The sequence below is a fragment of the Rhodamnia argentea genome, chromosome 2 (genome assembly GCF_020921035.1).
Source record: "Rhodamnia argentea isolate NSW1041297 chromosome 2, ASM2092103v1, whole genome shotgun sequence".
NCBI classification, from domain to species: domain Eukaryota; kingdom Viridiplantae; phylum Streptophyta; class Magnoliopsida; order Myrtales; family Myrtaceae; genus Rhodamnia; species Rhodamnia argentea.
The window spans coordinates 10302695-10325686 of record NC_063151.1 but is presented as its reverse complement, the minus strand read 5'-3'; the positions used below and the strand labels follow the sequence as shown (position 1 = coordinate 10325686).

The 22992-nt window shown below is 42.3% G+C and overlaps 4 protein-coding genes across 6 annotated transcripts; 2 read left to right on the top strand and 2 right to left on the bottom strand.

Moving 5' to 3' along the window:
- The first annotated feature begins 1492 nt into the window (after positions 1–1492).
- Positions 1493–5642, top strand: LOC115727352 (uncharacterized protein At1g76660-like). Its single transcript, XM_030657561.2, has 3 exons — positions 1493–1737; positions 3241–4360; positions 5035–5642. The coding sequence occupies exons 1-3, from the start codon at positions 1690–1692 to the stop codon at positions 5235–5237; spliced, it is 1371 nt and encodes a 456-aa protein (XP_030513421.1). The 5' UTR covers positions 1493–1689; the 3' UTR covers positions 5238–5642.
- Positions 5643–8327: 2685 nt separating this feature from the next.
- On the bottom strand, positions 8328–11427 carry LOC115727358 (UPF0047 protein YjbQ). Its single transcript, XM_030657572.2, has 7 exons — positions 11131–11427; positions 9931–9991; positions 9730–9824; positions 9608–9641; positions 8917–8971; positions 8792–8834; positions 8328–8695 (listed from the first exon to the last, which is right to left on the bottom strand). The coding sequence occupies exons 1-7, from the start codon at positions 11335–11337 to the stop codon at positions 8624–8626; spliced, it is 567 nt and encodes a 188-aa protein (XP_030513432.1). The 5' UTR covers positions 11338–11427; the 3' UTR covers positions 8328–8623.
- A 1104-nt stretch (positions 11428–12531) lies between these two features.
- LOC115727360 (pentatricopeptide repeat-containing protein At1g06270) lies at positions 12532–14654 on the top strand. 2 transcript variants are annotated; one of them, XM_048275225.1, is made up of 2 exons: positions 12532–12860; positions 13308–14654. In XM_048275225.1, exon 2 carries the CDS (start codon positions 13380–13382, stop codon positions 14403–14405), a length of 1026 nt encoding a protein of 341 aa, XP_048131182.1. In that variant the 5' UTR covers positions 12532–12860; positions 13308–13379; the 3' UTR covers positions 14406–14654. The 2 variants fall into 2 exon arrangements, with proteins under 2 accessions (XP_048131182.1, XP_030513434.2); XM_030657574.2 differs by having other exon boundaries at positions 12532–12868; positions 13317–14654.
- A 1199-nt stretch (positions 14655–15853) lies between these two features.
- Positions 15854–20444, bottom strand: LOC115727353. 2 transcript variants are annotated; one of them, XM_030657565.2, is made up of 12 exons: positions 19946–20444; positions 19715–19801; positions 19514–19605; positions 19353–19422; positions 18439–18555; positions 17897–18208; positions 17421–17800; positions 17155–17254; positions 16923–16976; positions 16756–16842; positions 16499–16627; positions 15854–16420 (listed from the first exon to the last, which is right to left on the bottom strand). In XM_030657565.2, exons 3-12 carry the CDS (start codon positions 19582–19584, stop codon positions 16103–16105), a joined length of 1638 nt encoding a protein of 545 aa, XP_030513425.1. In that variant the 5' UTR covers positions 19585–19605; positions 19715–19801; positions 19946–20444; the 3' UTR covers positions 15854–16102. The 2 variants fall into 2 exon arrangements, with proteins under 2 accessions (XP_030513425.1, XP_030513427.1); XM_030657567.2 differs by having other exon boundaries at positions 18439–18507; positions 19715–20444.
- Between the last annotated feature and the right edge of the window lie 2548 nt (positions 20445–22992).

Sequence of the window (22992 nt, the reverse complement as noted above, 5' to 3'; positions counted from 1 at the left end):
AGGCATGTATCCTACGGCGTATAACTCGCATCAGACGCAGCAGTTTCGAATCACTCAATCCACTGCAAGTAGGCAGCTCGAGCTCGACAGAAATTTTCATGTCCTCGCGATCACCGCGGGCTTCTCCCAGGCGGCATGGGACATAAACTCGGAATGCACGAATTCCCTTCTTTCGAGACCCTTTTTTTTTTGTTTATGAACTTTCTATCCGCTTGTACACGAAAAGGCATCGCTTTACTCGGTGGGCTGCCCGTTCTTTTTTGACACATTTGTGCACTTTCCCTACCCGAGAAGACAGATTACACTGTTTTCAAAAGTGCCTTACTTCGTACATTACATCACACATGTAGCAAGGCACATGTACATGTGAGCTCCAGCGCTCGAGAGGCAAACACACACACAAAGTAAAATGGAGCGTGTGAAATATGACGTCAAATAACGCCGATGAACAAGAACTGTAGCTGCACATGATCTTCGATCCCTTGGCTGATCGATCCCATGTTCTGGTCCCCACCCCCAGTCCCCCCCACAGTCTGGAAATTTTTGAATTTGGATCGTATTAGCAGATTTCTCCGGTATTTATGTAGCATTATCTTGATAACGATAATTATAAAAAAAAAAACACACACAATTTTCACAATATGTTAATCGCATGAAAATTTACACATCTCTCCGTCGTTTGTTAGGGATAATCATTTAAAAAGTTCTAAACTTTATTGCATGGAGGACGATTCGATCCTAAATAAATCTAGTCCTAAATTCCTTTTTTTGTGTGTTAATTTAGGCCTTATGAAGATTTGCCAATTCAATCATAAATATATTGTTTGGTCATCTGGCCAAAAATGAAAATTACATATATTGGCAAATCGCCCAAAAATTTTATGATCGAATTAGTAAAATTGAAAGGTTTAAGACTAAATTGACCGTATTGATTAAACATTATTAGTAAAGAAACATACAATTTCCACTGAAAAATTATTATTTTTTCCTTTTTTTCCCGGTTGAGCGTACAGGCCACTTTTCTCAATCTCCATAAAATCGCCCCAAAAAAGCAAAAGGCAAAGGACAAAAAATAAAATAAAATAATAAAAAGGTTAAAGGAAAAAAAGAAAAAGGAAAAAAAGAAAAAAGAGAGGAAGAATTGGAAAAGCATTTCTCTCTCTCTCTCTCTCTCACTCTCTCTCTCTCTAATCTTTTTGCTTTTCCCCAAGTCACACTCACTCCAATCCTTTTCTCACTTTTGTCTCTCTCTGTCTCCGTCTATTATCCATTATTTAAATATTTTAGTAAATGCCTGAAAATGCCACTTATTTTAATAATTCTCCCTCACAATATCTCTCTCTCTCTCTCTCTCTCTCTCTCTCGCAGTCGCAAAAATCTTCACCGTGTCAGCTTCTTCCTCTTCCTCTTCTTCTTCTTCTTCGTCTTCGACGATCAGATTTCCTTTGCGAGCTAGAATCTGTACTTAACATCTCTCTCTCTCTCTCTCTCTCTCTCTCCCTCTCTCTCTCCTGTGGGAAATGGCGATCATCTGTCTCTCGTAGCAGTGGCTCTCCCGCTTCCGGAAAAGATGCCGTGACCGGAACGTAACTCCCCAATCGCGCCATCGCTTCTCCCGAGAAAAGGACCTTCGCGAGTTTCGTGCTGAGCTTCAGCGAGCTTTTAGCGGGTGCGGCGGGAGCGAGTTGCATGGGATCGGAGCAGAATCGGTTCCCTCTCCAGCAGCGTCCGGAACCGGTGAGCGAGCCTAGCCTCTCTCTCTCTCTCTCTCTCTCTCTCTCTCTCTCTCTCTCTCTCGTCGTAGCATTTGTGTTGTTTTGTTTCGGATCTGATCTGAGTAGCTTTCAGTAGTAGTTGATTCTTCTGTCTTTGGTCTCGGATGATGTCGTTCAGATCTAGTGTCTGGTGGAATTGAGGTTGTGATAAGAGTTGGATGGCCTAGAAGTAGGAAGGATCAGAGTCGATTTGTGACCTGGACCTCAAATCTGGGCTGCCTTTTGATATCGATGAGCTTATGCTAGAAATTGAGCGGAAATAAGGGTGGGGAGATCAGTGTTAAAACTACATTTGCTTTTGAGTCATTGCTTGCATTGTTGTTTTTGTTGTTGAGAACTAGAGATGATCTTGATCTAACAGCCAACAGTTGTCTTTTGAGCCTAGCCACATTGTCGAGTGGTTTTGGACGGTTGGACCACTTAATGGAGGGAAATAGGACGTGGCTGTTGGTTCTCAATCTCAGGTTGGTTTTGTGAGCCATTGCATGGGTGGACCACTTAGAATCTGACTATTCTTGTGGTCTACTGTATAAATGCCAAGCCCACCAAACAATCTCTGAGCATGTGTAGTGCAGAATGTTGCAACTAGAGAATGATGGATTTGTTTAGTGGATAGTGGCAGTCTACTTCTTTCAAGGAGAGTCTAAGACAGGATATGCTCGGTCAAATGATACTTGTCGGTCTTCACCTAGAGTGTCTGGAGGATGCACATTAAGCAGTGAGGCAACGTTGGAAGCTTAGCTGTATTCTTTCACAAAGTGCTCATCCTTTGGGCATCCATGTCTTTTGATTCTGGTGTCCTTTTACTGGATGATTTTGATCTCATCTCCTGTCAGCATAGCCAGCATAAACAATGCTGACGTTGACCCAAAAATCGTAATTTGCACAAGTTATCTAGTCACAGGTATGCAATAAGGCATCTGTGCTTGTCCGTTGGTTTTCCAAATGGAGATGCAGGTGCCGGATGCTTGTGACCCCAAATCAAATTGTGGCAGGTTTGCCATACCAGGTTGAAGTACTGAATAAAAATGAGTAATTCCAAGATTTTTTGTCTTTTGGTTGGTTGATTCCAAGATTTAAGATATAGATGTTTCAGGGATCCCAAAGTATGTCTGCTATGTTCACAACAAAGTGTCTCTTCATGTTCATGCCATTGTTTATCAGTATGACTTATTCTGTTAGATTTCTCAGCCGAGAAATGCCCCTTAAGTTTCTTTAGCCATCTGTAGAGTGTCCCTTTCAATTTATTTACCTTCAAGTTGACTTAAGGATGGCCACATCCATCTAAACTCCATGGTTAAAGTACTTGCAATGCAATATGGGATGGTACCTTGTTGAATTTAATAATGAAAAGGGAAACTGAGATCATAGCTTAACGGTTTCCTATATCTTGTCCATATTTTCATTCTAAATTTGCTCAGTCAGCTGAATTCAATCTTAAAATGCTAACACTTTGGATTGACAGCGAAAGAGATGGGGTGGCTGTTGGGGTGCTTTCTCTTGTTTTGGTGCTCAGAAAGGTGGGAGGCGTATAGCTCCTGCATCTCGTATTCCTGAGGGCAATGCCTCAGCAACGCAGCCAAATGGACCCCAAGCTGCCGGCTTGGCCAACCATACTACTACCATATCTCCATCTCTTTTAGCTCCGCCTTCTTCTCCAGCATCCTTTACAACTTCTGCTCTCCCTTCGACAGCCCAGTCACCTAATAATTGTTTCCTGTCATTGTCTGCCAACTCCCCGGGTGGCCCTTCATCCACAATGTTTGCCACAGGACCATATGCCCATGAAACACAGCTGGTTTCCCCTCCCGCTTTCTCAACTTTCACAACTGAGCCATCTACTGCTCCTCTCACTCCCCCGCCAGAGTTGGCTCATTTGACTACTCCCTCTTCCCCTGATGTTCCTTATGCTCATTATTTTTCATCTGTAAAAGACATCAAATGTCCTGACAAGACCAGTTATGTTGCTTCACATGATCTCCAGGCTGCATATTCACTTTACCCTGGAAGTCCCCCCAGCGGTATGATCTCACCAATTTCAAGGATGTCTGGTGAGCGTTTACCATCATCATTCCCAGAACGTGAATTTCCTTCACAGTGGGATTCATCGGTTTCACCTCGAAGCGATCGGGGTGGTTCTGGAAGAGAATCTGGACATAGCCCCACTGGTGCTTCTAGAAGTGATACGAATTTCTTCTGCCCAGCTACATTTGCTGAGTTCTATTTGGATCATAATCCACCATTTCCTAATACTGGTGGGAGGTTGAGTGTTTCCAAGGATTCTGATGCGTACTCTACTGCTGGAAATGGGAATCAGAATTGGCAAAGTAGTAGAAGCCCAAAACAAGATCCAGAGGAAATCGAAGCATACAGAGCTTCCTTTGGGTTCAGTGCAGATGAAATAATTACTACGACCAATTATGTGGAAATTGCTGATGTTACAGATGACTCATTTACAATGGCACCTCCACCAACTGAAGGTCAAAAGGCAGAGAAACTGGGCACGGAATTTCTGCCCTTCAAAAGCGTAAAAGCTGACCAAGATGTGCAACGCGATCTACTAACTTCGCATGATTCTGGAAAGGGTGAGCTTCCTAACTTGGTTTAGGAGGTATTATGTGACTCCTTATATTGCTGAAAATGATGGAATTGGAAAAGAAAATTTTAGAATATTGTATAACTAACCACTATTTTCATTCTACATCTTCGTAGGATTTAATTGAGCCTCACATTGCTCTTAGTGATTTTAGTTTTGTCAGCAATTTGCTTTGCAGTCAGATCATACTATGATTTGAGAGGTCAGTCTTTAGATGGTCAAGGCACTTCAATCAAAAACTTGCTTGGATCTATTTCTGTAGATTGATCTATTGATATGCTTAAATTTGGGGAAATTATGAGTTAGAAGGCTGGGACATCTGCACTCAAAGCATATTCATTTGAAAGAGACATTTATCCATCGGAAGAATCGATTTTGTCTTGGCAAGAACGGGGCTTTATAATGGAAACGCATGAGATCACATGAGACCACTTCGATTATGAGTCAGGGGATAATTGTGGACAATGAGGCGGGATTTGAGCACAGCCTTTCTATGGAGTGTGCCAGAAATGTTTTTAGTTCAATAACATACTTTGAGATTACTCTTGTTTGGAAGCAGGCGCTATATTTCTGAACCGGCATCTTCTGAAAAGCAATGTTTGTGTAGCGTTCCTCCTGCTTTCTATTCCTGGAGGTGCTTACTTTCTTCCTTGTACTGTGCAGATCTTAACTCATGCAATGCCTCTGGATCAAGCACACCCAGTATCCATGATCGGACTGATGATGAAGATGTATTTTCAAGGATTCACTTACCCAAGAACGGCCGTAAATATGAATTAGGCTCTTCTATGTCTGATGCAGAGATTGACTATAGAAGAGGAAGAAGCTTGAGAGAAGGCAAAGTAGGTGTCAGGTGGCATGGTTGAGCAGCCGTCAAACAAGTAGCTGGTCCTTTTGTACTTATATGCAGGTTTGTTAAAATTTCTTCTGTCCGCGGATGCTGTTAATAGGCGCAATGATGTAAGTGTAGCTATAATCTGTCTGGAGGTTCTTGGCTTGGTCTTTCTGATTGGGGTGTGTAATTCTCCATATTTCTTTCTTTTGCTTCTTCTGGACAAGTCATATATGGGAGGCATTTTACGCGTAAGTTTTAGTAAAATTTGTTTAAGGGAAGTGACCGGTGTTGCAAGCATATAATCAGTCAGTTGTTAGATTATGCGTAGAGCAGCTTGGTACTGAGCTTTTCTTGGTCTGCTAGTTTTGCTCGTAAATTGATGCTGTAGTCCAAGCAGCACGGGCTTGAGAAATGCATATGTTTGCTTCATAGTCAAGCTAATGCGTCACAAATCTTCTATATCCATCGTTGTCTGCAATTTTTCCTCTTATTTTATATTTCGACCTAAGCTTTGAGGACACTAAAGTGGATTTTTGGAGGCAATGAGTCTTCACTGATTAGAGGGCGGAACAGGATAAAAAAATCACATGCTAATATCGCCAGCGAGGAATTTCATTCGTCTCTCCTTGATATTCTGAAGTGAATAGATTTAACATCAATGTGTCCTGGCAACGAAATTGACATTTTGTACCGAGGACATTCTTAGCATCAGTCGCATCCCATGTACTGCAGACAATTTAGGGGTGTCCAAAAAGCCCGAGTCAAACGTTACCTGACTGGTTCGGGTATGACCCAAACCGAACTGAAACACTGAACACTCATGCACAAAAGAGAGAGCCCAGTTCCTTTGAGGGTGGGATAATAAGAAGGGAAGATTCCCAGAGGAAGCCATTCAGGAGAAGCGAGAGCTGCTGGAAGCCAAGGGCTCGGCTGATGATGGCACAGGCGAGAGGGACAAGGTTGCCAGGATCAGCTTTGCAGTTCGCAGAGCCATCGAGGGCTTGAAGTGGCGATGTTGAGGTCCCAGAAGGCCGTGCCCATGGTTTGGGCAAAACTCAAGTGGAAGCTAAGCTTAGCGCGCGCACAATGCACGCTTTGGCTGTGTTGTGTTGTTTTCTTCCTTATCTGTGAGCAATCGCCATTATTTTCTTTATTAAATAAAGAGGGATGAAGGCTGGGTTTTGGAGGATTTCCTCTGGGTTTTGTGAGCTTCGACGATCTTGTAGAGTTGCTCTTATTGTAGGTTCCCGGCCCGCCACCAACACCAGCTTCTGCAAGCTGCTTCTTCACAGGCGGCCGGAGAATCTACAGCAACAGCAAAGGGTTCAGCTGGGAGTCGGCAAAAACCAGGTCGCGGTTAAGAGACGGAAAAGCGGGGCAGATCTGGCAGTTGTCACAGATGTCATTGGTTGAGACTAGCTAATCACCCGGGTTGAGGAAAGCGAATTCAAAGTCCTAATCTCTGTCTACATCATCTTCTTCCTCGAGCTGTGGCTTTTGCTCTTCAGATTCAATCTTGGTATTAGAGCAATCAGTTTGGCTTCAGAGACACCGATTGCAAGTTGGAAATCCTCCACCAATTTGTCGAAAAACTTGGAATTTGTGATTGATTAACGAGGATCGAAAAACTTCGATTAACAACGATTGGAATGAGAGACGGATACTGTTTGATACCCTCTATTTTTTCAAAAATCAATGCCCCGTGCTGCGAAGGGGCAAAAAAACACTCACCCCCCAACGAAAACCGAACTGTTGTATCAATTAGGATTATAATCAGGTATCGGGTTGGTTCAGATCACAAGAAACTTTTGTTCTTCATGATATGACGATGCATATTGATTCTGAAGTCCTGTATGATTGGCTGGTCGGTGGACCATCCAGAAATTCCATTCCAAACGATCCAGAGTCAAGGAATAGAAATACCACCATTTCGGTTTCCAGGATAAGACTCCACAATTGGCTTCAAATGATAAGACCCTCCAAAATCAGGCAAATGAGAAAAGCACCACAGTAAAGATGCATGATGAATGAGGGCAGGGGGGGGGGGTGGGTGGGCAAAATACCAATTAACCCATACCCATTTCATACGACAAATTTTAACCCATACCCGACCCAACCCATACCCGGCCCATACCCGACCCAACCCGTATTATTTAAATACTTATATATTTGACCAAATTATGAAATATTTATTTTATAAAATTAAAAAATATAAAAATTATTTGTCGATGCCGCCACGCCCACCGTCACGATCGCCCTCCACGCAAGCTCGCGGCGCCACCCGCGGCCCGCCATCACCCACCGCGCGCACGCCGCCCCCTACCCCACCGTCGCCTTTGCCCCCCCCCCCCCCCTCCCCGCCGCCACCACCCATCATCGCCACCATAGGATGTAATCTATTTGATCGGTTTTTTTTTTTTTATCACTAACGACTTCATGATTTGAATAACCTCTCTCTCCCCGAGCTTTGCACAAGAGTCACATAGTCTCCCACTTTTAGCCCTAGATGTTCGCAGCAAACAGTCCACTACTCCCTCACACATGAGTCAAGCGTCCTCCCCATGAAGCGCAACGCACTCCGAGAGTTCTCCCACCACCCGCGGCATCGCATGGATCAACAACGGCAGCCGTAGCTCTCTATGCCACGTTATCGAAAAAAAAACAAATAAGGAGTTCTAAAACATCGAAAAAAAAGACAAAGAAGACCGGCCGTACAAAAATAGGGTAGGAAGAACCACTCACAACTATGACATTTCCTGTTCGAAGAGGGCGAGCATGCGCAAGGAGGGCGGGCGCGATTGGGCAAGCGGCGCGGAGGGGGGGCGGCGCAGCGAGGCGGCGCGGTAGGCGCGGTAGCGGGCGCAGGCGGAGTGGGCGGGCGGGTGACACATTTTACAAGTGAATAAAAATGGCATCGAAGCTATAGGTTACAAAAAAAATGGGTTGAGTTAGAACCCATATTTGAATAGGTTTTGTAAGCCTAAACCCATATTTGACCCATTTTGTAAATTTATATAACCCATATTTGACCCAAAGGGATAAAAGTGGGTTAAAATATGGGTCAAAGACCCATATTGACACCTCTAATGATGAAATATATTTCCAGATCTATATTGCCTTCGAGAGGACATTTCAACGGAGTCTTAACTCAGTAACAACAGTACATAGCTATGCCACATTCTCGTTCATTGACAGCATGATCATCCGAGCAAATGCATCACCATCCCCCCATGTCAAATTGCTCATTTCTTGCACACACTGAAGATCATGACACATGCCACCATAGCCATCGCAGTACAAGTCACAAAGCGGTCATTACATTTAGCAATCAACATAGACATCAAGCAAGAACTCCATCCCTCTTTCGGTTTACTTTTCACAGATCAGGGCAAAAACCGATCGCTAAATCAAGCCATCTCATATTCCATTAAGGGTCACTACCACAGTCCGGGCAGTGGCAACGTCTCGATGCTCACAAAGCCATATTCCCTGAAGCATAGGAGGAGAAATGATTATAAGCAATTTCTTACACTTGAAGATGAAATGAAAGGGCATGATTTCAGGGGCAAAACTATCGAACACCACCTGCCAGGTTCCCATGTTAAGCTTCCCATTTGTAATTGGTATCCTGTACAAGAACAAACCTGGTTAATGCAACAATAACATAAATCTAACAGTCCCATTAAAGTTACGGAAACAAGTCATCTTACGTGAGGCTACAGCCAAACATGGAAGATTTTATATGAGCTGGCATGTCATCAGGACCTGCACAAGGTCCAGAGTCCCATGTCAAAATATTCTCCTATCCGACCACAGAAAGAACCAAGCGGGAAGATTCTAAATGGAACTAGTAGCTGGCCCTATGCACTCATCGAATAAGATGTGCCACGTGGAAAGAGAAAGTGATGAGTACCAGAAACCATCGAGGGTGAAAATGATAAGAAACTAACTGAAGCCAATGCAGTGACTTCCTCGCTTCATTAGAACAAAAAACAAGCTCAATCATAAGTCAACGAAGTGTTAACGAGTTGAGAGTGCCTTGTCACTCTTAGCAAGAAGCCTCTTATAGGCGCTAAATGACAACTACAATACACCTTAACATGACAGCCCCTAGATGATAAATTAAGAGTCAAATACACTGCATAACGATACTTTCTCCTGTCTCAGATAGTGCAACTATTTAAAATCCCAACTGCTATAGCATATACATGCCTTTTATTATGGTAAAAGACCAGCTAAGAAGCCATGCAGCAGGAAAATAAGCCAAAGATGTCTTGTTCTAATCTTTTATGGTGATTTTAGACCCAAATTAAATTACTGCCCAGAGATGAAGAGAATGAAAGGTGCTAACATGAACGGAACGTATAGTGACGCTCTGAGTGATGCAAATCTCACACTTACCCTCAATTGTATGCTTCCAAGGTGCGGATCTACCCTGAAAATTAAATCCATAGACAAGGAATGAATCATTTCAGTATTTTCAAAGGAAATAAGAGAAGCAGCTTGGCCAAGCGTAAGCAAACCTCAGGGACTATCTTGTTGAGAAATGTCTCCATATCATCCCTAACATCTGAGTCGTAATTCTCATTGATGGTAAGAGATGCACTTGTGTGCTGTACTGCAGGACGAAGACAATAAGATAACTTTAGCCCGGTTGGCAGCAAAGTTGAGTTGCTGCGGAAAAAGGAAAAGGAAAGATCAAGATGAGGCTTAAAGCCACTTACGGAAGAGATGTGCCAGGCCACACTTGAAATCTGACAAGTCTTGTCCAATTTCCTTCAAAATCTGATATTCAATTGCATGACCAGAGCACACATCAATGAGGGCGGCGACAATACAAAACACATACAGTATGGTCGAAACGACTTTTCAGCAAGAATGTAACCTTTAAAATACTCCCCAAACAGGAACAATAGTCCAAGCGATCAAAGCCACAACTAGGAACACATTAAACAATTAATCTAGCAGAGTGCATATTTGTCTACATTGGAAAAATTAGCATAAAATATGAAATGTCTTCACCATAACACCCTTCTTTACAACAATTAGCCTAGAATTGAATCTTCGCTTCCCTCAGAACCTGAATTTCCTCCAATTTTGGTTTAGTTCATATGAAGTTGACACACATGGAGAGAAACCAAGAAAATGTTTGGGGGGCTCTTTGCTGCTACGCCTTCACGCGCTGTTTTCTCCTGTTACCAACAGATTATCATGTACACAGAAAATGCCACCCTCAGGCAAGCATCCTTTGTCACCCCCAATCAGAAAAAGGTGTTATTTAAAAGCATTTCAAGTAATCAAAGTAGAACTAAAACCTGACCTGTTACCCTTTTGCTTTTCCAGCGATACAAACATATTTAAGTAATTGTTGTTATGCAAGACCATAATGAAAACACAATTTTTGTTTTTCTCCTAAAGGAAGATGATATTGAGATTTTAATTCCCAAAGCGCAATTGATTTCTAACTTCTAAGATCACTTCTGGCTCTAAGCCTTTGACTAGTTAGTCCCGGTATAGCCCAAAGACGGAATATTGCGATGGGAGAATCTCTGCAGCACTTCTTGACGATTTCTTAATCACATCTAATTGCTCCATTACATACCCACATTCAGTGTCTCTTGAGGAAAAACATAATTGGACTGGACAGAGCAAACTACACTTCACTCATAAGGCAAAGCTATACACATTCTCAACTTCTAATCACGATAATTTCCAATAGAATTAAATACAACGACAAGACAGTTTAAATGAATCCACAAAGCAACAACCACATGGGAATCAGTCATTTTGATTCGGCCCGCCATCTCGGACAACAATAACAAGAAAAAAAAAAAAAACATCCAAATGACACATGCCAAACCGAGAATCGAAGGACAGCAACCAAAGCAGAGCCAGGCGGAGGCCCCATTAGGTTTCATCTGTACCTTAGGAGTGACAAGGTGACAGCCCCGCCTCTGGGGAGGCAGGGTGATGGTCTTCTGGGCCCACTTGGGACCTGAAGCCGCCATGGAGTTGGGGTCGTTGCGGACGGCGGTGGAAGGCGGCGGATTCGCGGTGTACAGAGCCTTGACGCGAGGAGCTAGAGAAGGGGAGAGGGGCTTGGCGGAGAAGAAGAGGGTGGGGGATTGCATGATGGGGCTTCGGCGAAGAGAGAGAGAGAGGCGGTGGCTTTTTGGTAATTACATGGATCGAAGGTACGAGGAACAGAGTCGAGGGCTCGAACCAGATCCCTTTTCGGAAATTCGTGTTGGACGGGCTTTGCGACGCGCCCGAGCCGCTCGTTCCGTAGGCGTTCATGGCCAATTGCAAACGAGTGGCCGCAATACGATACGATAGGTCCGGTCCGGTCCGATCTGATCCGGTCCGCTCTCTTTGAACATATCGAGGGGGAACCGACTCCCGAGAAGACGGCCTCGAACTTGATATAACACGATTAATTGAATATTGATATGCACCGGCCGATATGTTCTTTTTGTTGATTTTTGCGGAACGAGAGTATGTTTAACTTTGCTGGTACTCAATTGATCCTCCTTATTTTCTTGATTTGGCTTTGTTTTGTAGCAATCCGGACTTTGTTCTGTTTCAATTTGATTTGCTGTGGAAGTCTATGTACTTTTTATGTATCTTAGTTTAGCAATTGATACTATCTTCTTTTAAATAAAAAGAAGAAGACGCAAAGACGAGATGAGATAAAAGTAAAGCAAGAAAAATGAAATTGGCGTTGAGACTTGAGTAAGAACATTTGTGTCATTGTTCTGCAATTTGGGAATCGAGAGACATGCAACCAATTCTTTTTTTTTTTCTTAACTGTAAGTGTTATGAAACAGATTAAGTATAGCGACTTAGTATAATTGAGATAGATGCTAAAGTTGATATTTTTTTTCTTTTTTGCTATTAGACTGATAGAATTGAAATAAAAATAATAGTTTGAGGTTTTTTTATGAAATAAAAAAAATTATGATATAATAGGAACATATACTAAAGTCAGAGATTTTTTTGAATATTAGACCCTTTTCTGCCATTCATCTAGAGGAAATTTTGTTTGAGGATTATTTTAGAAAGGATCGGGGTTTGTTTTATTTTAAAAGATGTTTTCCTAAACAAACGATCTCTTATATCGCTTACGAAAATTAATCAATTGGTGAACTCAATGAAAGATTAGCCATTAATTTATTGGCAATGAAAATATTTTTCATTGATAATTTTCTCTAATAAAAATAATTTTTTTAAAAAAATATTTTTAAATTATTGATTTTTCGTGAAACCATCACACATTTCTAGGGATTACGATGTTTCACACGGAACCAACGATCAAGCAGACAGGTAAATGGAACGTGCGAGACTTTGGGCTGTGTCACGTGCGCACCCGCATGTGACGCCCGCGCAAATGAGTTGGGAAAGAGAAGCGAAATGAAGAACATATACTCGATCCTCGCCCGCCCGCCCGCCCGCCCGCCCGCAAAGAGGTACCCAACTTGTTCAGCTTGCTGCCACGGTTCGCATCTCTATCTCGCGTGGCGAACCAATCGAGTGTGAACTCCTGATCCCTTTCTGTCTTCTCACTTCCTTTTCTCTTGCCGTGGCGTGGTCCTGTCTGTCTTCAGTTTCGCCGGGTCGTTGAGCATTACCTGCTCGACAAAATGCCCCTGTGAAAAAGAAACGGTAAATCTCTTCGTGCCCAGTCCGTCCCCGCTTCCGATTTGGTGGGCATTCTTTTTTCTTTTGTTACGTCCCGTAAGAGGTGCATGAATTGGGTGGTCCTGGGCTTTTAGTCTTATTGTCAATCTGCTAACATGGACCCTAGCTTCTAGAGACGAAGGGAAGAGAACCCGAAAAGAGATTGAGTTTGCATATTCTATCTTGACTTGCCATACGCACGTATTTCGTCCCATTATATTTCTGTAGCTCCAGAGCGCGAGCGTACGGACGGACCTTATTGACCAAGGCTGCAATATTGTTCTTCTCTTTTTCTCCTCCGTCGTCATTACTAATGTTGGCTCTTGTCTATATAATGTAGCAGTCGTCGTATGGTCGAGCATGCGGGCATGTATTTGTTTCTGTGTGTGGCGTGTGCGGCTTTTCAGACATCTAAGACGGTAATCCTCTGCAGGTTATCCGCTGTGGCACATGTAACACGAAACCACTATAATTCATTGTTTCGTATGAAGTGAAAATGATTGTGGGAGCAAAGAAACTGTGCAGGTTTTCTCTTCATTTTAGCAGCCTTGTCTCCAACTTTTCTCCGGTACGGTCAGTCTCTTCGTTGCAAAGTCTCGAGGGAACCTTGAAAGCTGCAGTTCAAACCAAAAACTACCAGCATATACCAGACCTTCTCAATTCTTCCCAAGACCAAAATCCGAAACTCTTATCTTTTCTATCAGATATCCCCCCGAACAACAGAACCCAAATAATAGATGAAATTTTACGGTGTTTTGTCCCTCTCAGACCTCGTTCTAGGCTGCGGACTGCATACACCTGCCTCCTTTGTTACACCCTTCAAAGTCCTGATCCTTTTCCTCTTGCTCTTAGCATCCTTCAACGTACCCTTCGCTCCGGCTGCACTCCAGTTCCCCAAGCCAGTTTGTTCCTCTCTTCCGCATGGTTGGAACAGATATCCCAGTCTCGTTCTGTAGCTGACATTTTGTTAGATATGAGGTCGATTGGGTACAGTCCTGATTCGGGCACGTGCAATTACGTTATATCATCTCTTTGTGCTGTTGATCAATTAGGAGAAGCAATTAAAGTCCTGAAGGGAATGACTCAGGCTGGTTGTGTTCCTGATTTCGATAGCTATGGTGCAGTAATCGGCGCAATGTGCTCCTCCAGAAGGACTCCTGATGCTGTAGAGTTGTTGAAACAGATGGTGGTGAAAGGTGGGTTGACACCTAGGCAAGATACAGTGGCAAAAATGCTAGCAACGTTGCGTGCGACAAAAGAGATTCGGAAGGCAGTGGAGACTATTGAGTTCTTGGAGAGGGAAAATTACCCTCTTGGATTTGAATCGTATGAAAGGCTGGTAGAGGGATGTTTGGAGTGCGACAATCATGTTTTAGCAGGAAAAGTGGTGATGTCAATGACGGGCAGAGGGTTTATCCCTTACATTGGCATAAGGCAAAAGGTAGTAGAAGGTTTAGCCGCTTGTGGGGAGATGGACCTCGTCCGTGCTGTGAGACAGAGATTTGTAGAGCTGAGATCGTAGTACCTTCCGATGGGAGTGAGTGCATATTTCATTTGCCATTTTGACATTGGCAGTGTTTGTCTTCTTTTTTGGCTGCATAGATCCGATATTGAGGCAATTGCTGTTATGTTCTCTTCGGATAGTCAACAACGGAAGGCGGGCATCTTTATTAATTTGCAGTGTATCAAAAGCTAATGCGGCTTGGCAAATGTGTAGTTTCTTGATAACATGCCTATTTGTAACTGCGAAATTACACAGGAAACTATTGTGGAAAAATGTGACTGAAATTTTAGAGAAGAACAAAGTCTCTCTCTCTCTCTCTCTCCTCTCTCTCAAAATAGAGGACCGGACGGTAGTATGTTCAGTGCTCAGTACAATGTGCGGCACGAATTTGTATGTGTTTCAAATTTATCATGCATGCCAATGACTGATTTTGTGATTGTTGTCTTAAGAGTTTAATTTTGAGGCTTCTAAGATTTAAATACTTCACGGCTTGGCCATGAAATTCAAACGATGTGCACCGATTAGTTCTGTTAAAAGCAGAATGCCAAGTCGAAGATACGAAAATGCTAATGGGATGCAGAACGAAATGAAAGCATAAAGCTGCAGAAACAAGCATTCATGCTTATTAGATCCAAGCTGACGAAAGTAAAATGTACCATTTTTGCCGAGCATTTTGAGAAAGTGCAGGTACGCCGGAGAGCTCTAGAAGCCTTTTGAGACGTGCAGATCCTAGAGGGACCTGGTTACACAACACTTTCCTTTTGTATATGGTTCATATGTATTGTTTGCGCTCGATTCTATATCAAATCATCTAAAAGATCTGGAAACTCAATATCTTCTCATAGCGTCTTCTCTGACGTATTTCTAGTCTCCCTCTACTTTAGTCCGGTTCCGCACCTCATAATCCCATCTCCTCGCTGGATTAACCAGAAGCCTTTGTCTCACATGTTCAAACCACCTCAAACGAGTTTCTATCATCTGATTCCCAATAGGCACCGCCCCCACCTTTCTTCGTGTAATTCATTTTTGAGCCAACATTTTCTTGATTGCCCGCACACCGAAGAAGCATTGGCGTCTCCGCTATGATCACCTTGTTGCACATGTTGGTGCTTAACCGCCTAACGTTCTGCACCATCAAATTGCACCAGGAATGGTTCTATTCAGAATAAAACCTGGCTAAACAGTTTTTCCAGGGATATTGTTTTAACAACAGTTGGATTGGTGCAGGAGTAGTTGTTTTGGAGAGGCATAACAGGAGACACATAATAGGGACTAGACAGATAAGCATGGAAAGAAGTTGGGTGATTGTTCAATTTTCTGTGTATGGCACAGCCACTTCATTGGACTCAAAAGGTATTTCTAGGTTTAAGTACTTTGGATTAGACTGACAGAATTTTCTGTGAAGAGTTCCTACTTCCTAGGAATTGAGAATCTGACAGGAAAGAGCGAACATTCTGGTTCAAAGGTTGTCTGTGCACATCAACCCGAGATACATAGCGCAAAATTTACATTGGATTTACACATTTCTAGGAAAGACAACAATTGAATTGTGCCCTTGATGATAGTCTTGGTTCAAAGCAAATCCAATTCAATTCCCAAAAGAATCTTGCACCCTCACACCTCTGTACAAATTGCTGCTCACGGCTTATTTTGGGCAAAAGACTAAGAACAAATACATCAATCTTTTGAAGGGTTACATACAGTCCCGGCATTCATCACATGGCCACTCTTCCTCCGGCTAATTCTCGGTGGATCACGTACCGAAAGGTCGAATTATGAGGCATCCAGTTGACATACTTGTCGAGCCTTCCCTTCATGCACTTTTGAATAGTTTGCTGCTGGCCTTCCGAGAGGCACTCTTTCACCACGTCTAACAGCCCGGGCATAGTAAGTGACATGTCTTTTGCGAAGTAATAGAGGATTCTCGGGAGGAAGATCTTCGATTCCTTGTGGATGTAGACATTTGCTTGAATAAAATCCTCTTTAGCCAGTTTTAAATCCAAGAATATACTTTTTGCTGTATAAACTCGAACCTGCGATCATAGTGACTAGTGTTACGATCTACTAAAGTACTGAATCATACTACTTCATAAGAGAGCAAATCATGATACCGGTGGGTCGGAATATGCCCCGGAGCAAAGTGCAAAATGAACAAGCTGCTCGGGATATTCCAAAGCATAGAGATGTCCGCTAATGCCTGGCTTGTACTTTCTTCCCGGAGTAAACAGCGTTTGTAGCCACTGAATTCACAAATAAAAGTTAGGAGTTTTCATGTTACTGTGCTTGAAAGGAGTTCTCGGAAGCAAATAACTATTCATATCTACATCGAACGAAAACGAATGGATAGGCTGATGTTAGGAAATCATACCGGTGCCGAGTGACTTGATCGACATCCTAAAATTGCGCTTTGTATGATATAGGCATTAATGCAATGTCCACCCACATTATAAGCCGCCTGAAAAATGAAAACTACGATGACGATATATAAAATTAAGGCACCATTCCCCCTGACAAAACTCTGGAGCACAATCTCACCTTCATTATAGTGGGGCTCTTCACACGACCTCCCGTTCCATAAGCTAAATAAGCCTGCAAGAGACATACCAAAGACAGTCAGTAATGTGTTCAAGATTAACCCAGTTAGTTCGGCAGTCAATAAGATAAAGGAAAGTAATCTAATTGCTAAGTCATGAGTCAAAAATTAGTGTCATCTCAAATTGTATCTCTATTGTACGGTGAAGCAAACAATTACAAGGAAGGGCAATACATGCATCACTAGGGCATTGTGAATGTTGATCCAGAAAGCAAGTTTCTCCTCGCGCTTCATCTTTCTCGGGTCAATGTCCTCAAGACAACGAACCAATGACCTGAGTTGGTTGGAACATGGATAAATCAGAAAAAAAATCACCAATTTTCTCAACACAATATGTGCAGAGATACAGTATGACTGGATTCAAAGATTTGGGACATGCTTGGTGCCTGAAGTCAAAGCCATGCTATTATCTCATTATTATTTTTTTAGCCATGAACCACCTGAACTTTTGCAGCATCGTAGCGGCAAACTTGAAACTGTTATCATCCAAACATATCTTGAGAACTTCTACCATATCGCCATATCTCCCACTCTCCTCTCTCAATCCCCGAAGTTGATGCACCGAAATCTCCTCATTCCGAGATGGGCTCCAACTATCTCTGTGGTTATGAGAAGAAAATATGCTCGAGGAGGACAAGGAAGAAGTTGGTGAAGCAGATGAGCCAATTTGAATGTGAGTGGGATCCGCAAGCTTGCAGTAGATTGAAGATATGCATCTCACTATATCCTCAGAGAGTCTCTCTGGAGTTTTGAGAGAGATGTCTTTGGCTCCAAGGTGATCTGCGAGGCTCCTATGACCGAAATCGGCATTTTTGTGGTCCTGCAAAATCATTCTCCCATATATGAACGATACAGAAGAGACGTCTATACGAGTGGTTGTAAAAGTTGAATGCAAAAGAGCGACTTGAATGCTCACCCGCACAGATATTGCTTTAGAACTTGAAGTGCAGCTCTGATTATCTGAAGAAGCCCAGCAATGTGCTGGGGAAGATTGGAAACTACGCAGGAGGCCATTTCGCCTAACGTGTGGCTCCGCTCTCTGCTTGAGTCCACTAGGCACTTTCCGTGATGGTGACCTAGTCTTGCTCTGCAACTTTGTTTCCGAGACTTTTGCTAGAGTGGACGTGTGCTCTCGAAAAGCCGTCCTATAGAGCGAAAGAAGATGACTCTCCAAGTGCATAATTTCAACCTCAAGTGTGGCAATCTCCTTCTGTAGTTCCACAGTGGACTGCAGTACAAATCCAGATGTGGGTTGGTAAAGTATCCGCGTAAACAGATTAAGACGATCGACAGAGTAAAGTCTTTGTACATTCTAAAGACAGTTTACTCCACTGTTCACTACGTTTTACTTATATGTAGTTGCAGAGACTATTAACGACAAGTACAAATTACAATAACTAGTATACTATACCAGTTGACAAATGAATTCATGTAATTAAAGGAGGATAGAACGAGAACCTTATGCGATGGAGTGCCATTGGAAGGAATATATTGTACAGAATCACAGTTGACTATCTTTTCAGCATCCTGATAGATGGAAGTTTGTTCAGCTGAAGTCCTCTCCAATTGCATAATCTGGGTCAAAAAGACTCAGCAAAGTGATTTACAAATAGAGGTTCTGTTTTAATCATACCCTTTGTAAAGTCTCAACTCTCGCGGATGTTATTGGGTCTTGCAATTGAAAATGCAATAATTGTAATGCTAGATCAATAAACAGAAGCCAAGATGTAGCAACCAAGGCAAACGGCAGGGTTCTCGACTAGCAGGTGAAAGAATTGATATAAAAAATGCATTGTTGATCATGCTAAATAAGGTAGGTATCCATAGTACTTATGCTCGGGAATCATTTTAGTGGCCAAGCAGAGAGCGCGAAAATTTAAGTGGCGTGACTTCAGCTCAAAGGGTTAGCTTTAATAGCAACGCGAACCAACATGTCATGAGTCTCAAAACTCCATGATGGAATTGCTCTCAGGTCTATTCGAGGTAAAACAAACCCGAGATTGCCCAATCCGCATGTAAGGGATGAAAACTGGAGCGGTTTCAGCCGGCAAACACTAGTTTGAAATCCAAACTCAATTAGCATCATCTGATCTTTATAAAGCCGATTAGGATAGACCACTAAGGTTGAGCAGCATCATGAGAAATCAACTACTGTTTGAACTCGCACAGTCAACTGCAAATTTTTTTCAAAAGTGAGACTTATTATTCTGTTCCGGTGACTGAGTTCGACCTGTTGCCAGAATATGCACTCTGACAATTGACTGGAGCTTACAAACTAAATACTCTCATGGACAAATCAAGAAAAGGAAAACTCAGAGCACATATTCTGGCATGGACGTGCATAGAAACAAAAAAATGTGCAGATTACTCACAAAATTAGAAGTGGAAAAGAGTCTCGGCGATGCGTTCAGTATATTCCTGTAAAGCCCGTTTTCACCGGCACTGCAATGGGCTATCAGTCAGCCTCCCACGTGAAGGTCATGAATGAAAACAGATGCGTCTGACCCCGTAAATCCTTTTCTAAAAATCTAACCTTGGTGAACTGAGATGTGAAGGAGAGAGGAAGGAAGAAGAGGAAGTCCTGCAATTCACGCCCAGCATCATTCTATTTCGTGTTTGATCGTCCTATCAAAATCAGAGAAAATGTTGAACCAACAGCTGTGGAGCTGGAAAAAGTAAACAGAAAGGAAGATAGGAAAAGGAAGATCACAGCTTCAACTCTGAAGGTCGTTACCTCGTTAGCTGCTAAAAGTGAAGACTTGAAGCTTGAGCTCACTCATTGTCAACGACTTGAGACCTCACAGAAACACTCCTTCAGGTCCTGAATATATAATGTCACCCGCTTGAGCATGAGCAAGAGGAAGAAGAAGAAGATAATGAAAACAATGTGAAGTCAAACAAGCTGACATTGCTAGTTCTACATCAAGAAATGGGTGTCCAGGTAGCAATTCGAACAAGCACTCACCAAATGCACGAATGCCATTCAACAACCAAACCCTCCAAGATTTTAAAATGACATATGCCAAGAGAAGATTTTTATCGAGCAGACGACCGGCCCACTTCAAGATATGAAAGTGGGTGTGCTCTGTTTCCTCCGGAAAGAGGGAGAAGGGAAAAAAATGAAAAAGAAGAAGATGGGTTTGTTTAAGAAGGCATCTCAAGATCAAAATCCCACACAATCTCTACGAGTAGGGACAAGGAAAACAGAGAGAGGTGGAGGAGATGTTGAATGGGGCATTAGGACAACAATAATGATGAGTCATGAGGAGAGCAAGTGCGACTGTTTGAGAAAAGACCATAATTCAATTCAACAAAACCCAAATGCTCATTAGATTAGGTGGTGGAAAGTAAGCAGTTCATGATTACGACTTGCAGAGAGAGAGAGAGAGAGAGAAAGAGAGAGAGAGAGCAAAAAAGAGCAAGTACTTTTTGGTTCTGCCTACCTCCACTTGCAAACCCCCTCATGCAAAAAAAAATTTCGCTCAATGAACAAGAACAGAGACGATGTACAGAGAAAACTACTCGAGTCTTCTTCCGCAGCAAAAACAAACAAACAACATTAATCAGCTACAGTGAACTCAATCTCAATGCAAGCCCATAAAATAACACTACTTGAATTAAAACAGCCAAAAAAAAACTTCAAATGATAATCTCTTGAGTGAAGAAAAGGGTGCTAAAACTTGGAGAAGAAGAATTGACCAGATGCTCATCTTTCATCACTTACCAGAATCCACTTCTTCTAAAGTGGTTATTGGGTATTATGGGAGGTGAGGGAGGGAAGGAACTGAAAAAAAAAAAAAAAAGGGCATCAAGCGCATTATTTTTTTGACACCTGTATTTTGGGCATTAAATGCTTGGGGCTCAGAGAGTAGATCGAGAGTGGCCTTGAATTCCTAAATGCAATTCCCCATGGCTGAAGTATCCTCACTGTCACAAGCCACTCTTCTTCACTCACCCTTCACAGAGCCACGACCCAAACTTCGATCCCGGGTAAAAAAAATTTCAACTTCTGTTTTCTGCAGAAGAAGAACAGTTACTGTCCTGCAGAAGTTGGGTTGGTGTGGAGTCAAATCTCAAACCGGAAGTGCTAGGACTTGGATTTTGTAAAAGTGCTGTTTATTACTGTGGGAAAGGGAGAAGGAAAGTTCATATGACTTTTTTGGCTTCCAAAGACGATGAGATTCTATGTCCACTTCCCAGCTTCCTCAGCACTCCAATCTTTTCCATCTTCTTTTTCACTGGCAAAAGGACCCGACAGGTATGGAAAAACGAAAGAAGGAGGGGGCGGCAGTGTCCAACATTGAATTTCTCGGTTCCTGAATAATTTGTTCCAGCCCCTTTGTTCATGGTCCCCGAAAATTAATACCAACAAAGCCGGACCAGCGACCCTCCTCGACACTCAATAGGGTCGTGTTTCATGAAGTGTCTGCACTTATTGAGGAATATATCCGGATGGGTTTCGGAAACCCGAGTGCTCTCGGGAGACCCTTTTAGGAATTCAATTAGGACAAGTCTGCAACTTTCGACGTGCAATCTCTCGTGTTTATGCATAATCAGTACATTGAGAATAATAAGGATATCAACGTTCTTAATGCGATTAACAAGTTTCCGCGATCCCCGTTATTGAGTTCGAAGCCGAGGCGATGGAGAGGTTTCCCAAGGCCCCGCCCTGCTGTAATTCCCGTTAAAAAGGCAATTCGCGAGACAAGGAAAACGACATGTTAACTGAATTCTACGACTAAAATAGACAGACACTGTAAGAACTGCCGACAAAACACGCCTGATGGGAAATAAAGAAGACAATTACATATCTTTTATATATAAAAACCCCCGTGAAGAAGAGTGAGGGAAACAAATATAATATTAATCGGGGCCTTGGCTTTTGCGAGGAGGGGTGGTCAGCCTGCAGGTAATGATGACGGGACCAATAGATGCTCTGATCTGACTCCCATTTGTAAATTGTAATGACGAGGAGGAGGACGAGGAGGAGGAGGAGGAGGTAGGAGAGAGGGGCAATATAGTCAATTCAGTTGTTTATTAATTTCTCAAAAAAAAATAGTTTTTTTTTTTTTTTTTTGAAATTCTGATGATAAAGATTATTATTTGCTATTCCTATTATTGTACGTGGAGAGTGTTGGGCGGGGGACACCCATGAGCATAACGGCATTTAATGGCGGTAAAGGTAAGCGCGGGGAGTAGATTCGCTCGCGCCATCGCCAGATCTGAGGCCCACCAGATCTGGGCCAAGGCCCAGTGTCAGATTTCTTATTCTTCTTCTTTTTATTATTATTATTATTTCCGCATGATGGAATTTTTCTTAAAGGACGCCATCAATGTATTGATATACTTTGCAAGATGCTAATGAATGTAAGTTCAAAAGTGACATTGCTTTGAGTTTCCTTTATGCCTGAATATTTGACGCTGGTTATGCGGGGCGATATTTAAAGTATTTTTTTACTTTTAACTTTTCTGGTTTTAACATCCGATGTATGGTATATTTATCGTAAAAAAGGCATTTGCGATCATTTGTTAATAATGTATTTTTTTTTTATTTTCTTTTTTCTTTAAGTGAGAAAGTCAATTGAAAAAATAAAATGACCGGCATTTGTGGTCATGTACGATTCTTTAAAAATGTCTTCTTTTTGTTTTTTGTTTTTTTGCCCTTTTTTCGTTAAATGGGAAAGTCATTTGGTTGAAACGGTAAAAATGGACGGAAATGTAAATTTCCCCGTAATCATTTATTCACCGAGGATATGGCTATTTATTGGTGACGGGGCATGGTTAGAAAATTAGTAATTATCGTACAATTTCCATTGTAGGTTAAAAGGATTTTTTTATTTTTTTTAGGAGGGGGTTGGTTTGCAATCGATACAGCTATTTCCTCTTATCTTTGTCATAAGGATCTCATGCTCATTAAAGAATTTTCGGTCCGAGACATATCTGCTTAGTCCATCTAGATTTCGGACCGTACTGCTCGATGCCTTCATCTTCTCATAAACTACACGATAGCGG

What these genes read in the sequence shown, in the direction of transcription:
- LOC115727352 (XM_030657561.2), top strand. Translation starts at nt 1,690, where the DNA reads ATGGGATCGGAGCAGAATCGGTTCCCTCTCCAGCAGCGTCCGGAACCG. An exon ending in TCCAGCAGCGTCCGGAACCG is followed by an intron (nt 1,738 to 3,240) that starts GTGAGCGAGCCT and finishes TTGGATTGACAG; the next exon opens with CGAAAGAGATGGGGTGGCTG. An exon ending in TTCGCATGATTCTGGAAAGG is followed by an intron (nt 4,361 to 5,034) that starts GTGAGCTTCCTA and finishes TGTACTGTGCAG; the next exon opens with ATCTTAACTCATGCAATGCC.
- LOC115727358 (XM_030657572.2), bottom strand. Translation starts at nt 11,337, where the DNA reads ATGCAATCCCCCACCCTCTTCTTCTCCGCCAAGCCCCTCTCCCCTTCT. An exon ending in TGGCCTGGCACATCTCTTCC is followed by an intron (nt 9,825 to 9,930) that starts GTAAGTGGCTTT and finishes TTCGTCCTGCAG; the next exon opens with TACAGCACACAAGTGCATCT. An exon ending in TCAACAAGATAGTCCCTGAG is followed by an intron (nt 9,642 to 9,729) that starts GTTTGCTTACGC and finishes TTTAATTTTCAG; the next exon opens with GGTAGATCCGCACCTTGGAA.
- LOC115727360 (XM_048275225.1), top strand. Translation starts at nt 13,380, where the DNA reads ATGATTGTGGGAGCAAAGAAACTGTGCAGGTTTTCTCTTCATTTTAGC.
- LOC115727353 (XM_030657565.2), bottom strand. Translation starts at nt 19,584, where the DNA reads ATGATGCTGGGCGTGAATTGCAGGACTTCCTCTTCTTCCTTCCTCTCT. An exon ending in TCTTTTCCACTTCTAATTTT is followed by an intron (nt 18,556 to 19,352) that starts GTGAGTAATCTG and finishes TTTTTGACCCAG; the next exon opens with ATTATGCAATTGGAGAGGAC. An exon ending in CTAAAGCAATATCTGTGCGG is followed by an intron (nt 17,801 to 17,896) that starts GTGAGCATTCAA and finishes ATGATTTTGCAG; the next exon opens with GACCACAAAAATGCCGATTT.